This window comes from Poromitra crassiceps, assembly GCF_964638095.1.
Source record: "Poromitra crassiceps genome assembly, chromosome: 4".
In the NCBI taxonomy this organism is placed as follows: domain Eukaryota; kingdom Metazoa; phylum Chordata; class Actinopteri; order Beryciformes; family Melamphaidae; genus Poromitra; species Poromitra crassiceps.
The window spans coordinates 62,424,017-62,440,008 of NC_139626.1; the positions used below are offsets into that span (position 1 = coordinate 62,424,017).

General features: G+C 44.5%; 1 protein-coding gene across 2 annotated transcripts in view; it reads left to right on the forward strand.

The window, feature by feature from the left end:
- The first annotated feature begins 643 nt into the window (after nucleotides 1–643).
- Nucleotides 644–15,992, forward strand: part of aplf (aprataxin and PNKP like factor) — a 79,449-nt gene continuing 64,100 nt past the window's right edge. For both annotated transcript variants that reach the window (XM_083635731.1, XM_083635732.1), the window contains exons 1-3: nucleotides 644–748; nucleotides 5,802–5,873; nucleotides 12,981–13,144. In XM_083635731.1, the coding sequence (XP_083491857.1) occupies nucleotides 647–748; nucleotides 5,802–5,873; nucleotides 12,981–13,144 (338 nt within the window). In that variant the 5' untranslated portion in view covers nucleotides 644–646. The remainder of the gene's footprint in view (nucleotides 749–5,801; nucleotides 5,874–12,980; nucleotides 13,145–15,992) is intronic.

A 15,992-nucleotide genomic window follows, 5' to 3' on the forward strand; every position in this document is an offset into this window, starting at 1 on the left:
CAGCCCATGGCCTCGTGACCAGCCCATGGCACACCAGCCCATGGCACACCAGCCCATGGCACACCAGCCCATGGCCTCATGACCAGCCCATGGCACACCAGCCCATGGCCTCGTGACCAGCCCATGGCACACCAGCCCATGGCACACCCGCCCATGGCACACCAGCCCATGGCACACCCGCCCATGGCACTAAATCATGCTGTTTAATCAGCATCTCGACACCTGTCAGTCAGGTGGATGGATTTTAAACAAATGTATGAATTCAATTTGAGAGAAGGAAGCCTTTTGTGTGCATAGAAAAGTCTTAGATCTGTTTATTTCAACTTGTGAAAAACGGAAGCAAAAAACCCCCCAAAAGTGTTTCTATTTTAGTTCGATTATGTGTAGTATGTGTTGTCTTTCCGTTTCTCTGGAGAGCTGACTGGTTTCAACTCGGAAACGAACATCCTAAGCTAACGCCCGCTGAATGAAACCGAAAAGTTATTTTAGACTTACTTAACTCTGATGGCCACTGAGCACTTTCTTGCACTGAAAATCTCCACTGAGGTGAGCTGTTCTTCTTTAAACAGACCCTGGAGCAGTCTGCAGCGCCGAGCGGACTGTACACCAGCCTGCTGAGCTGACTCCAGAGCAGCGGGCTGAGCGGATGGCGGGGGCCCGCGGGTTCGAGCTGGTGCCGGTGGACGGCGGGGGTCCCATCCGCCTGCCGGAGGGGGAGAGCGTGCTGGGCAGGGGGCCGTTCCTGCGGGTGAGTTTATACGGCTGTGGTGAACAAAGCCCAGGTCCTCCTCGGCCCACATGTCAGTCACACCTGCAACTAGGGATGTCACGATACTCGAAACGATACCCAGGAAAAGATCGATACTCGATACCATTTTCCATTTATGGGCGGAGTGACAACCAGACGTGACAACACGTAAAGAGGCATAGAAATAAATGAGGGCATTGCATTACGTATTACATTATGTTATACCATGGTCTGGGTGAATACTCGATTCTGATTGGCTGCAGGGTGTCCATTCATTTGTGATAATGTACAGTGATAATGTACACCTAGCTAAGGCCTTGGCCACACTGATCCGTGGTGCCTGTCCGTGTGCGTTCATTTCTCTGTTCACTTCCATTCATTTTCAATGACAACTGTCCGACTGTCCGTGGAGCACTCAGAAGCGTACGTATCCAGAAAATTTGCATACGTTTTGATGGACAGAAAGTTGAAGAGGGATGAACTGTTTCTGGACGGACGTATCGGATGGTCGGATGGTCGGATAGTCACTGTCCGTTTAGCCAATCAGAGTCGAGGTCTCGAGAGGAGGCGTTCCGAGATTTGTTTCAACTTTTCAAAGAAGATGGCCGAGGCGGTGAACAAGGCTATAGCAAAATGAGTAAAATTGTGTGATTTCACTAGGATTTCAGTGACTAGAAGTTAGTCCAAGGGGAGAATGTAGTGCATATACTTCTCTCCAGTTATCTGCACATGATTCTACATTACCGTAATTTCCGCACTATAAGCCGCGACTTTTTCCCCATTTTTTGGCCCTGCGGCTTATATAACGGTGCGGCTTATCTATGGATTTTTCCAGCTAACGGCCACTAGGGGACCTCCTAAATCTATGGATTTTGGTACGAGAGACAGAACGAGAGCAAGATAGACAGACCCTGTTTGGATGATGTTGCAAAAAATGTGCCTCGCGACCTGCTTGGAGCAGAGCCACTACGCTCTCTCAGCCACTACTGTAAAACACCCTCCCTCCTCTCTTCCTCCCTCGCTCGCTCCGGGGGAAAAATGGCAGCGATTGAGCCAGAAAGACAGTCTGAATGAAATTGAATGTAACGTTCCCAATTCTATGTATTAACTTCTAAAAAACTAACGGCAACATTTTGGAAGGCTAAGCCACACAACTAGCTCGTTGTAATCTAACATCATGCTTCAAAAGATGGCGAACTGGCGGTGTTACGACGATGAGGGTAAGGACTCAAAACGGTCTCCGCTGATAAGAAACGGAGACCGTTTACAGGCAGGCGCTACGCCTCCTCCTGGTTGGTAATTAAACATTAAAACATCTGCGGCTTATAGTCCAGTGCCGCTTATATATGTAACAAACAGTCAATTTTGCTGCTGCGGCTTATATTCAGGTGCGCCTTATAGTGCGGAAATTACGGTATATACTCGCGCTGTTCATGTCATTTGCATCGAGTCACATTTCCAAGGAGCTGCACGCAGGCTGCGCAGGCAGGCTCGCCGGCCGCGGAGCAGCCCCGGTGCTTTCGGCGAGGGGTTTGACGTAAACTCAGTTCTCATCGGACAGACATCTGTCCGTTCAATAATTCTGTCCATTTTCTGACGGATCAGTGTGGCCAAGGTCTAAGCCCCCGTTCACACAGCATGCCGAAGCAACGCTCAACCGAAGCTGTACCGACGCTGTACCCACAAGTTTCATTTCGGCGTCCTTGTTAACAGGCAGCGGCCAGAGGCTTTTCATAGTCCACTTAAATGGACCCCTTTCACAGCAGCCGTTTTGTGTCTCAAAGTCAGGGTAAACACAGGTGCAACCAAAACATTGATGAGGGCCCCAGCATTGGAACACCTACATGCAATGGAAGTTGGAAAGCTTTATTAATGTTTTGGTTACACCTGTGTTTACCCTGCCTTTGAGACACAAAATGGCTGTCGTGAAAAGGGTCTATTGGCTGATTATAACGCCACTCACCCGTGGGCTCCTCCACTCTGTAGCTCTCCATGGTGCTGAACCTGTCTTGAGTCATTTTGGCCACTAATTAGTAGGGGTGGGAATCACCAGATGCCCACGATACGATACTAAAACGATACTTGAGTCACGATACGATAGTATTGCGATATCGCCGATATTGCGATATATTGAATATTGCGATATATTGAATATTGCGATATATTGAATATTGCGATATATTGAATATTGCGATATTTCGATATATTGTCTAACTCCTTTTCCTACCTTTTCCTTGACCTCACCGGAAGTAAAACATACAGTGTTTTTTTGTTTTGTTTTGTTTTTGCCCCACATGTAGGCTACATTATTAAGCTTCTCTGGACTCAATACGCCACTGCAGGCGCGCACTGCAACATCGGGCGCTTTGGGCAGATGCCCAGTGGCCTGGCATGGCATGGCCTGCACATTTTTTTTTATATCGATGCTTGGCGTCCAAATATCGATACAATATTGTCAGGCAAAATATCGCGATACTATGGTGTATCGATTTCCCCCCCCACCCCTACTAATTAGCAATTTTTTCCCATTTAGTCGGCCCTAATTACCTAATTAAAAAATCCAGCTCTCTTAGGTCATCTGCAAGGGTGCTCTTCACATTTCCTGAAAGATTCAGTGCGATCACATGTAAAGTGGCATAGCCTGTGGCCGAACACAATTCTGCTCACTCACTCACTCACTCACTCACTCACTCACTCAGTCAGTCAGTCAGTCAGTCAGTCAGTCACTCACTCACTCACTCACTCACTCACTCAGTCACTCACTCACTCACTCACTCACTCTCACTCACTCACTCACTCACTCACTCTCACTCACACACTCACTCTCACTCACTCACTCACTCACTCATACCGCTTTCAGACAGACACGGTTCTGGTTCTTCTGGCTCTGGCTCCATTCTGGAGTCTCAGAACCTTGGTGCTTTCTGGCGAACCAGCCCGTGTTCACACCAGTTTAAGCGGAACCAAAGTGGGAGGACATTATTCGGTAGTCCTCCTTCAGTTTTTTAAGTTTATTAATTATTTGGTCTGGCGTTCGAGTGAACCCAGCCTTGGCCCTCTCTTCCACAAGTTCGGCAGACAACTTGCTCTTTCTTGTACTGCTTTCTAGCTTTTCTTGAGATTGGGTAGATGCCCAAATCACCACTAAACATTTGGTTTCCTCAGGAGACCACTGCAAATAATTTTTCTCCATGTTGTCACTGCCTTCTTCTCCTTCCTGCTCGTTTCCACAGCCTAGAATGAGACACGCCCACTGATGATGTCACGGTTCCCAAGGAAAAAACAACTATTTTTTGGTTCCGCTGAGAACCAACTTTTCAGGTTCCGAACCAATTATTATTTCGGTCTGAACGCGCCGGCCGGTTCAAATTTGGGGGGACGGGAACCGGAACCGGCACGGAGCCCTGCCGGTGTGAAAGCCCTATCAGTCAGTCAGTCAGTCAGTCAGTCAGTCAGTCACTCACTCACTCACTCACTCACTCACTCACTCACTCACTCACTCACTCACACACTCACTCACTCACTCACACACTCACTCACAGACAGACACTTTGCATTCTTATTATATTATAGGATGTGAATTCTTGAGCACATTTAGATATGAACAACTATAAATTACCTCTTTTTTGATCTAACCATTTGGCGGTGCTATTGCTTACGCAGCCCACTAGATGGCGCTCTGAACCTGAGTGATTGCACCGATGGGAAGCTAATGAAGTCAGTACTAGGGAAAAATATACTAATAATCTTACTAATATACATATCTGCAGGTCTAGACAATATTGTATAAATACATTAAGTACAAAATATAACAATACAGCCAGAGCAACGGTGGGTGTTTAAAGAACTGACCATACCACTGGTCTCTACTGATTGAGTTTGATTACAAAAATGTGATTTCTACTCTTGATATCTTGATATAAAACTTGTTATCTACACCTACTGTACTGGCATGAGAGTAAAATTCATATCTAATTAAGACCATGGACCCCATTTTGTCTCTCGGAGCTGAATCTGAGAATATGTTTTTATAGTTAGATATGTGTTTTTTTGTTTGCTTGTTTTTAATTGGTTTTATTTGTAACTCGAACAGCATTGAAAATGAGGGCAACCTCAAAGATTTTTTGAGGTTTTAAATAGGGATGTCAATTTTCGGTTAATTTCACTTTCGATTAACCGACGCTAATAATCGATTAACCTATCGGTTAATTCATAATTTTTTAATATTAATTTTTTTTTTTTTTTTTTTTTTTTTTTTTTGTCTATTTACTCAATGAGCTCATGCCCAAAGAAGGCGTGTCTATTTAGATGCTGAAATGTTAATGCTTTTTGTGTTAGAATTATGCCTTTATTTTTTGTTGGCTTTGCTGAAATTTATAAGTTTATTGCCACATTTTGATCAGGTAATCATTCCAAAATCATTCTGGCTCTTATATGGATGACAAGGAAATATATTTTTGAGAGCTTTATTTCCTGTTTATGTAAACATTACAACAACAACAATCTGTTATTTCTTTTGATTTTTTCACATTAGGCCTACTGTCTTTTGCAGCATAAAAACTTAAACAAAATATAGCCTATTTCGATTTGCTGCCAACAATTGAACAAAATTTGAACAAAATAGTTGCATGATGCAAAACACTGTGCAAAATCTGCAAGGAAACTCAAAAAACGTGTCAAAAAAAAAAAAAAAATATTAACTGATAGACCGACAGCAATAACCGAACAACGACGTTAGCGACGGTTAATCGATTAACGGTTAACCGTTGACATCGCTAGTTTTAAATAAAGGTTTAAATCAATGAATGGATTTTGTAAAATTATTTGTTTTTATTGTAGGTAGAGAGCTGATCAAATTTGTCATTCCTATACATTCTCTAACTGTGTTAACTTCTTGTAAAGGAAATAATGCTGACATGTAACAGTCCATACATTAGCTGGGGACCCCCAGGGACCCTGTCAAGGACCCCTGGTGGTCCCCGGAGCCCACGTTGAGAAGCTCTGGTCTAAAGCGTTGTGGTTGTAAACCCCTCTCGTCCTCTCCTCCTCTCAGGTCAGTGATAAGAGAGTGTCCAGGAACCACGGGCTGCTGGAGAGCCGGGATGGACAGCTGCGTATCAAACCAGTACGTCCTCCTTTCTGTCTCTGCTTTTCAACCAGGAGTGGGTGTTCATCTCACCTCCAGCATCTTTTATTGTTATTCCTCCGCCGGCGATAGCCAGGCCGGAGGCATTATGGATCCAGGTTGTCCGTCCGTCCGTCCGTCTGATGTTCGTTAATGTGATATCTGAGGAACGCCTTGACGGAATTTCATCAAATTTGCCTCAAACATCGACTTGGGCGCAAGGATGAACGGATTACATTTTGATGATCAAAGGTCAAATGTCAAGGTCACTGTGACCTCTCCAACGCCATTTTCAAGCTTGTTAACGCCATATCTCAAGAACGGCTTGATGGAATTTCTTCTGATTTGGCTCAAACATCAACTTGCACTCAAGCATAAACTGATTAGACTTTGATGGTTAAAGGTCAAAGTTCAAGGTCACTGTGACCTCACACACCCAATTCCCAAGCATCTTAGAGCGCCTTGACGGAGTTTCTTCCAATTTGCCTCAAATGGCGATTTGGACTCAATAATGAACTACCGTAAATTCCGGACTATAAGCCGCGGCTTTTTTCCCGTTTTTTGGCCCCTGCGGCTTATATAACGGTGCGTCTTATCTATGGATTTTTTCAGAAAAAAAAAAAAAAAAAAAAAAAAAATCTCTCTTTTTTAGCACTCTTTCTAACTATAAATCCACTTCTGTTTTAATTTCCTCTCTTGCCCTCTTTTCACCACACCGCGGACACTGTGTGCACTGTAAAAATAAACAACGGTGGTGTTGTGTTATGTTGTTTTGTTGAAATGTTACGGTAATACGGTAAATGGGAGCTTCCTCAAACAGCCATCTCTTTCCCGACAATCCCCTCTGTGCGTGACCACTTACATATGGTAATTACGGTAAGCAAACGGCCACTCGGCCATCAACTCCCTCCCCCGACTACCAGGAGAAAATCACAAACTTCGGCGAATTCACACAAAGGAAGATCAAGGAATATTCACAAGACGAGCAGTAGAAGCAACACTCTCACTTACCATGGGGAAGGTACGCAGAAATTCACACGACGCAGCTTTCAAGTTGAAAGCAGTCAATCTCGCATTAAAAGAGGGAAACAGAGCAGCCGCGCGTAACCTGGGCATCGATGAGTCAATGGTGAGGCGTTGGACGGTGCAGCACGAGGAACTGTCTCAGCACGGAATATTATAGGAGTGTGAAAACATCCACAATCACCAACGGGTTCCAAAACGCTGGACTGCTGCGGGATGAAGAGGATGACGCCGCCACAGCTGGCGCTGAGGGCCGTCAGAGGCTTCAGAGGCTGTTCGATGCCGACAGTGATGAAGAGGAGTTCGTTGGTTTTGAGTGACAATGAAGGAGAGAGGAGAGTGGTTGACGAAGCCACCCTGAACCTGTTCGTTTCCGACACTGAAGATGAGGACTTTGGTGGTTTCAGTACGCAGGAAGAAGAGGAAGACGAGGATTAGTGACTTGACTTCTCTGGTTACAGGTTTGCTGCACATATAGCCTATTGTTGTGTGATTTTGTCTGGGGATTAGTGACCTGACTTTTGTTTTGTTTTGTTGAAATGTTAATAAATGGGAGCTTCCCCAAACAGCCATCTCTTTCCCGACATTCCTCTCTGTGCACGAACCCTTTCATATGGTAATTAAACATCAAAACACCCGCGGCTTATAGACCGGTGCGGCTTATAGAAGAAAAAAATAGTCAATTTTGGTCCCGCGGCTTATAGACCGGTGCGTCTTATAGTCCGGAATTTACGGTAATGGCGGAGGCATAAATCTTCGGTGCGGTCGTTCTAGTTTTTAAGATGGGTTAAGTAGAGAGGCATTACTAGGAGAAAAAAAACACTCTGGTAGTAAGAGATTGTAGCTTTAGTCAGAGATTGGGGAAAGTACACACATTCTTTACCTAAGTAGAAGTACATTTACTCGTGTAAAAAAAAAAGCCTGGTAAAAGTAGAAGTATTTATTCAACTTGTTTACTCAAGTAAAAGTAAAAAAGCACAGGCTCTGAAATGTCATAAAGTATAAACTTAAAAAAATTATTTCTAGTCGCTGTTTCTGTGCAAAGCTAACTAAAACTCCAGTCATTTGCATATCATTTGAAGAAACATGTTTTAAGATGTATGAAGAGTAAGACTATACTTTGATTAATAATTTGTGTGATATGGTTTTTCCACAAAAACAGGTGCACATAATGCGGCAAAGCTGAAAGTGCGAGACGAGAGAGACAGACAAACAACATTTGTATCGTGTCTGTTGGGCGTTAAAACTAAAGTAACTAGCTTGTTTTGAAAATCTAGGGAGTAGAAAGTACAGATATTTCTCTCAAAGTGTAGGGAGTAAAAGTAAAAAAGTTGTCAGAAAAATAAATACTCAGTTAAGTACAAAATACCTGAAAATCCTACATAAGTACAGTAACAAAGTATTTGTACTTAGTTACTTACCATCTCTGCTTTTAGTAAATGTGTTCTGCAAGCTGAAACGAGAGTAGGAAGAAAGACACTCCATATTCATATCTCTTTAATTCCATGGTGTAGGGGCCCTCAGGCCTTTTTCTAGATCATAGCTTCTAAAACTGTGGTCCGCCGACTAGGGGTGGGAATCACCAGATGCCAACGATACGATACTAAAACGATACTTGAGTCACGATAGTATTGCGCTGTTGCGATATGCTAGTATTGCGATATATTGAATATTGCGATATTTCTATATCTCCTTTTCCTACCTTTTCCTTGACCTCACCGGAAGTAAAACATGCAGTGTTTTTTTGTTTTGTTTTGGCCCCACACGTAGGCTACATTATTAAGCTTCTCTGGACTCAATACCCCACCGCAGGCGGACTGCAAGATCGGGCGCTTCGGGCAGATGCCCGGTGGCCTGGCATGGCATGGCCTGCAAAAAAAAAAAAAAAAAAAATTAATATCGATACTTGGCGTCCAAATATCGATACAATATCGTCAGGCAAAATATCGCGATACTATGGTGTATCGATTTCCCCCCCACCCCTACCGCCGACCACTGGTGTGTGTTTTTACATTACACATTAACCCTGAGGAGGAGGCCTGGGAAATCGGAAATATTGCGATATTTGGGAAATATCAGGATTTTGAAAATCCAATTTCAGAGGCTATAGCGAGCTCAGAGTGAAGTTTCTGGTATCATAAGAAAGTAGAAGACCTAAGCATCCATTGGTAGAAACCATGTCATGCTAGCTTGCAAGGAAGGTGGCTAAATAATGCTCCAAAGTTAGGCAAAATTTTGGCGAGGGGAAAAAAACATTTTCAAAGGGGTCCTCTTTTTCACAGAATAATGTTGGCAGGTGTGTGTGTGTGTGTGTGTGTGTGTGTGTGTGTGTGTGTGTGACGTGTGTGTGTGTGTGTTTGTTTGTTTTGAAACAGTAGCCTTATGTTGTTATTTAGCCTTTCTGATACTACTGCACGGTTAAATCAGTAAATGTTATTTTGTCTGGGGGGGAAATTGCTGCTATCTGCAGTGGAAGTGGTCCCCGGGAAATCTTGTTTGGTACAGTGGTACTTGGTCTGAAAAGTTTGAGAACCCCCTGTTCTATATATATATATACAACTATAGTAGGATACAGGCGCTGGTATGTTGGGACCAGTGTGTGCAAGCCCACTCCCTTCCCTCTGAGGATGCCGAAGTAAATTGAAAAGCTGTAGTTCCTTGAATGGCCACTAGGCGTCGGGGGTAGTAGTAGGCATTTCCCCCCATGTTAACACGTTCACTGCCAATGACGTGTTTTTACGTCAAACACAATCCAACCGTTCACTGCCAATGACGTGTTTTTACGTAAAAAAAATGATTTTTTTTTTTTTGACCGTGGGATGTGCATCTAACCCAGGGGTGGGCAATTATTTTTCATGGGGGGCCACATGAGAAACCCAGATTGTTGCCGGGGACCGAACAAATATTGTCATGCCGTAACCCATGGATGGGTAACTTTGATGATAGAGAGGGCCACAAAAAATGTCCTCGCTACCAGGTTTTGCTGAGGGCCGAACGGCGCGAGCGTGAACAATTTGGTGCATTTGAAGCCACGTTTAGAGGAATAACTAATTTTAAATTAACAGCTGTGATGTCATTATTCAGTCTTAACCACCAATATTTCATTTTTCTCATTTTTCTCACTCACTCCTATGTCACCACCTGCTCTCAGGGCTTGAAATTAACTTTTTTGACCACCTGCCAATATGGCTGCTAGATTTTAAAGTTACCAGCCAATTAGAATTTCCACTAGCCAAAACGTTTTTCTTCAAATAAATCAGAATATGAGTGGGTTAATTTAAGCATAAGTATCAGTAAGTGGCCCGGGATGATCAAAGCCTGTGTTGCGGGTCACACAAACAAAAATGCAGTCTTGAAGCTAAATAAATCCAAAACCAATGAGTTAATTATTAAAATTTCTAATTCAATGTAGCCTTTTAGTCATAAAGATTATTGAAAGATATTCCATATTCCAGACTGAAATGCTATAACAGAAGTGGAGTATTGGCCAGAATGACGAACATTTGGACACTTATTCAGCGGGTATCGTGCATGTTGCATTCAGGTGCACTGTGTAAAAAAAACCTTTTTTTTTTTTTTTGCAATTCCATCGCGGGCCACACAGGTGGCGCCCGCGGGCCGGATCCGGCCCGCGGGCCGTAGTTTGCCCATGTATGATCTAACCCTTTTACATCTCTTATATAAGTATTGGACGTGTACAACGTGTACAACCCATTCCACCGACCCACTAAGTGGCGACAGTTCTTTCCTGACTAGAGGAAGGCAAGCAAAAAGCAGTGTGACGAAGCCATTCTCATGAAAATGGATTGGCGAAAACGCTTTCGTTTTCGCGCTGATTGCTGGCAGTGCGGGATTGCAAATTTGCACAATAGATTACGGGTGGAACACACTTTGAAACACGCAGCATAAATATGACCAGAATCGCAAAAGCTTCATCAAAGCTCTCAACCAAAACTCCAAGATGCGAGCGAGTCCATCCAGACTTCCTCAAAGAGCGGCCGCGCAGACAGGCACAGCCGCACAGCAGCAGCAAAGCAGTGAGACTGGTGACAAGCTTGTGACACGGCCGCTGCAGCCAAGAAGAACGCCCACGGAGGGAGGAGTTGGAAGCAGAGGGGTGTTTCCTGCTGTTATGGAGGAAATTACTGTTCAAAACTATTGTTTAGGTCTTACTGATGCCAAAAATGAATGGTTAAAGTGACTGTTCTATCGAATTTCACAAAAAGCCGTTTATCTCAGAATAAATTTTCTAATGCTGAAACCATGCTGTATTCAACTGCTAATGCTTACATAACTACTAACTCTACAAACTAACTCTTTTAGACAGAGAAAGCACACATTCTATTAGTTCTTTTGAGATATTGTGTGTTCACAAAATCTTAGCAGAAAAGAATCCTCGGGTCTTGAAAGATGAGCCAGAATCCTCAAAAAAACCCTCTGGCAGAACCTACCTACAGTAAAAAAAAAAAAGGCTGGCAGTGAATGTGTTAAAATGCTTGTAACATGATTAAAAAAAATTCCAGTTAGGGGCGAAACACGGTTTTGGTTTATATAGCTAATTTCACCTTTTCATAACAACTGTAGGGGGGGGTAAATTTTTATATAACTCACCCGTTTGAAGTAAAATAGATGATAGACAAGGAAGGGGGTGATTGACAGATCTGCCAATGGAAACCTAGCCTGGTAAACCAGCCTGTCACATTAACTCACATTTCATTTGGTTCTGTGTGACGGTCTGGCCCCAACTCTTCACCCAGTCCTTAGCAGGGGCGGGAGCATGGGCGGGCATAGTTGCCTTGACAGACAACTCCTTCAGCCAATCAGCGTCGGATCCAATCAAACCCAAATCCACTCGGGAGAATGTCAAAAACATATTCTCTGCCGAGAAACTCTGCGGTTGCGGTGATACTCCTGTACTTGTTTAATTGTTGTTATTGAGTCTATTTCTGCAATAACTGCACTTTATGGCTGTTTAAACTAGACAAATGCTGACATTACTCCTCGAGACGATCAGGCAAGGAGGGGGCCATTACTGTTTTGTTAGTGCAGTGCTAGTGGCGTGCCTGATTGGGCAACTTGCGCTGTCAATCACAGCGCAGTCGCTGATTGGCTCTTCCGCTCTTCCGCTTCTGCTAAACCCCCCCCACTGGCTTTGGGGCCAGACCGTCACGCAGAACCAAATGAAATGTGAGTTCACGTGACGGGCTGGTTTACCAGGCTAAAGGAAACTAGCCTCTGGCTACAATTGGGTACTTTTACACTATTAAAGAAAAAAAAAAAACATCGCATGGATGCATAACTGGGACGTATCCTCAGTGATGTACCCTGGGGTCATAGGATGTTTCGGGTCTCGCAACATCATACACCCTCGCCCAGGTGACCCAGCCGGGGCTGGCCAAGCCCCAACTTACGTCCCAGTAGCTACCCACGGTCAGCCCTATAGGGAGGGTCGAAGGTGGTCACGTGGTCAGGGCCACTCAATCCGCTGCTCCGGAACTACTCTGCTGGGACCGGGGGAGGGGGAGGGCTCTGGTACGTAGAGGGACCGGGCTCTGTGGGTTGCCACCCGGCCGGGTTCCTCCCTCGTCTCACCAGGTCTACGACCTGTGCGCTGCACCAGACTCCCCCGCTCCAAACATCTCATTCCGAGGTGATGGTATCTTAGTGGACACCATGCAGTACCAGTAATTGGTGGCACTGCAGACTCCACTTGCGGCTTGAATGGCCCTCCTCAAAGGCCTCTCGTGGGTTGTTGGGCTTCTTCCTCACGGAAGACGCAGGCTGGGGAGCTAACCCATACTGCTACCCGGGTGCCGTCCCTGTTCCGGCTGTCAACTGACTCCAGTAGTCACTAGTCTTTCCTGGTTGTCACATAGTCTATTCCTACTGTGTTCATGAATGTACACTGTCCCTTTAAAATCAAATCAAATAAACTAAATGAGAAGGACCTGAGGGATAAATATGAATTTACAGTCCAAAAGGTGCACGATGAAGTTAAAGACAATCATCTCTAAAGTAAATAAATAGAGTAAAGGTAAACGTTGAGTGCCAATGAACACGTGTATTTGTCCTTGTGATTTGCAGACCCATGTGAACCCGTGCTTCAGCCAGGCGTCTCTGGACGACGAGCCTCAGCCTCTGGTCCAAGGCTGCTGGTACCTTCTGCAGCCTGGACACTTCTTCTCCCTCCTGCCTGGGAAGCACATCTACGAGGTGGTGGCCGTGGGCAGAGAGGAGGACACTCCCAGGTACTGACGCATCACAAACATCTTCTTATGCTTTATTGTTACACCCTCAAGATTCAAGATTATTTCAATAGCCATAGTGAGTAAAAATGTTACAAACAAACGAGGAACGTGTCTTTGTGCAGTACGCGGCGCAGCGATCACAGCGATAGCAGAATATGTGCCCAGAGTGATGCGTGGGCCGCAGTTATAACCGCGGATATCCCGCCCCGCGGGCGGGCCAGATCATAAAAATAAACATTCTGATTAATAGCGGATGGGTTGCGGGCGGTTGAAACGATGTATCATTAATGAGGAAAAATAATATTAATTACGTTCTCTAGTATTTTGCTACATTTTTCGTCAGGCACATTCTTAGTCGCCTATTGTAGATCCCCCAAAGGACCCACGGCCGTAAACCAAACAATAGCCCTGTGCTAGGCTCCACTTTTCGTCCATATATGGTCAATGATGTCACCCTCAAAAAGGAGTCTCCGCTGAAGACGTGTTTGAAGAGAAGACGCGTTCGTATTTTCCCATACAATGAGGCAATCCAGTAAACTAAACTTAAAGCTATAGCGTTAGTCGAGTAAACTACATGAGGGCAAGTGGTGGACTGGACATAATAAAGCATGGAAGTTTATTTGGAGTCTTGGACTGCAGCGATCGCACCAACGGCAGCATAAACCGTAAGTTCGCTCCTTTTATAGCGTTTTATAGCGTTTATAGCGTCGGGTGCATGGCGGGCGCGGATCTATAAATAGTATGATATGCGGACGGTTCATGCATACACGTGGATTAGGATGGCATAAAAGCTCATCCGCGCGATCTGATTTCACCAAGTAACAGTTGTTCCTGGAACAACATTTCTTCCTAGTATTCACTTGTTAAGCTGTGACGTATGACCTCCCGACAATACGACTTCCGGGTCCAAGCGCCTCTCTGCGTTGTCAATATGCCGCAGTGCTGTGTCCCTCATTGTTGGAATACAACCGAGACAAAAAAAAACGATTCAACTGTCATTCTACCACTTTGCTTGCGATGAGAAAGAGAAGAGGAAATGGCTGCACTTAATAAGGTACGTTACAATTCGGAGAAAGTACGTAGAAAAGCAAGGTTTGGCGCTAAGTCTAAACAGATTATCGGGGGCACGGTGGTGCAGTCGTAAGCGCTGTCGCCTCACAGCTAGAAGGTCCTGGGTTCGATTCCCACCTTGGGACGCTGTGAGCGCTGAAGGAGTGCGTGCCCGTCTGCATGTCCTCGAGTGCCCACCGCCCGGGTGGGGTCGTCAAAAGGGCCTTTCTGTGTGGAGTTTGCATGTTCTCCCCGTGCCCCCTGGGGGTTTCCTTCATATAGGAACCCCACACCAAAACATGCAATATCCTGGTTGCTGAAGTGGTTCCTCCTCTGGTCGTTAAGGGCGCCTGTTCGGAGGGAGGGGAACTGGTTGGAATAGCGTGATCCTCCCACGTGCTATGTCCTACGGGTGAAGCTTCCCCTGTCAGGTGAAAAGAAGCGGCTGGCAACTGCTCATGTCTCGGAGGAAGCATGGAGCCAGTTTCGGCTCTCCCCAGATCGACAGAGTGTGGAGCAGCAACCAGGTTAATTAAATTAAAATTAGCACTAATGGGGGATAAAAAAAAAAAGAAAAAAGTCTAAACAGATTATCAAAAGTTATGTTAAGTTAAAAAATTATTTGTAAAAAGATATGTAAAAAGATTCACGGGATCAGGGAAAATCTTAACTTGAGGTACTTTGTGCAACCGGCCCCTGGGTCCAGACCTTTGACTCCGCCCACTCCTATGAGTTGAGTTTTGGTTGCTTCTGGTCTGGCATTGTGACATGCAACAGCTATTTTCTCAGTGGAAAAAAATGACTAGTTAGATTAGCCAATCAGCGTCAATTAACAGCGCAAAGGGCGGGACTAGCGCCGTTGTCAAGTTCGTAATAACAACAATGGTGGCCGCTATTGATTAAAAGTACAAATTACTTTGAAATCCGAACAGAACTCTAGTTTCAAGGCATTGATTCAAAGGGGAGATATGTTATATATATATATATATTAGGGGTGGGGGAAAAAATCGATTCACCTAAGTATCGCGATTTTTAATGTCACGATTTTTTGAATCGATCTTTTATTCCAGAATCGATAATCGCAATTTTTTTTTTTTTTTTTTTTGTGCTTGCAGTCAGGCCACTCACTGAACAGCAGGCCAGGCGCCGCCTACTGGTTTACTAGTGGTTTTATTACTTTATTAGTTAGTCTGAAGTAATAATTACACTTCAGGGTTAAAGTGGGTGCATCTCATTGTAAAATTGGACTTCAAACGGCCCAAATCTGGCTTCAAATGGCCCAAATTGGGCTTCAAACGGCCCAAATTTCACGCGCGTCAGCCCATATCGGCCTGGCCTGCTTGGTATCTAATGCCCGGCCTGAATTATGATCCCAGTCCGCCCCTGTTTTTAACTATATCGCCCAGCCCTACTCATGATATATAATATACAGTATCTAGTGTATGATTAAACTTTTCCCATGTTCTAATCTAGTGTAAAAAAGCAAACAAACTGAAAAAAGAAAAGAAAAAAATAAACAAAAATCGCAATAAATCGTAATATCGAATCGCAATAATCGTAGAATCGCAATACTTAAGAATCGCAATATAAATCGAATCGGCACCCAAGAATCGTGATAGTATCGAATCGGGAGATAAGTGAATCGCCACAGCCCTAATATATATATATATTTTTCCGTTCTCCCGTGGATTACAGTAGATTTAGGTCGATACGTTTGCCTCAGTGATTGGTTAGGGGAAATGGAAATCCCCTGGGGGATTTCCCTCATGGAAAACTCCTGGGGGATATTTGAGGGCAA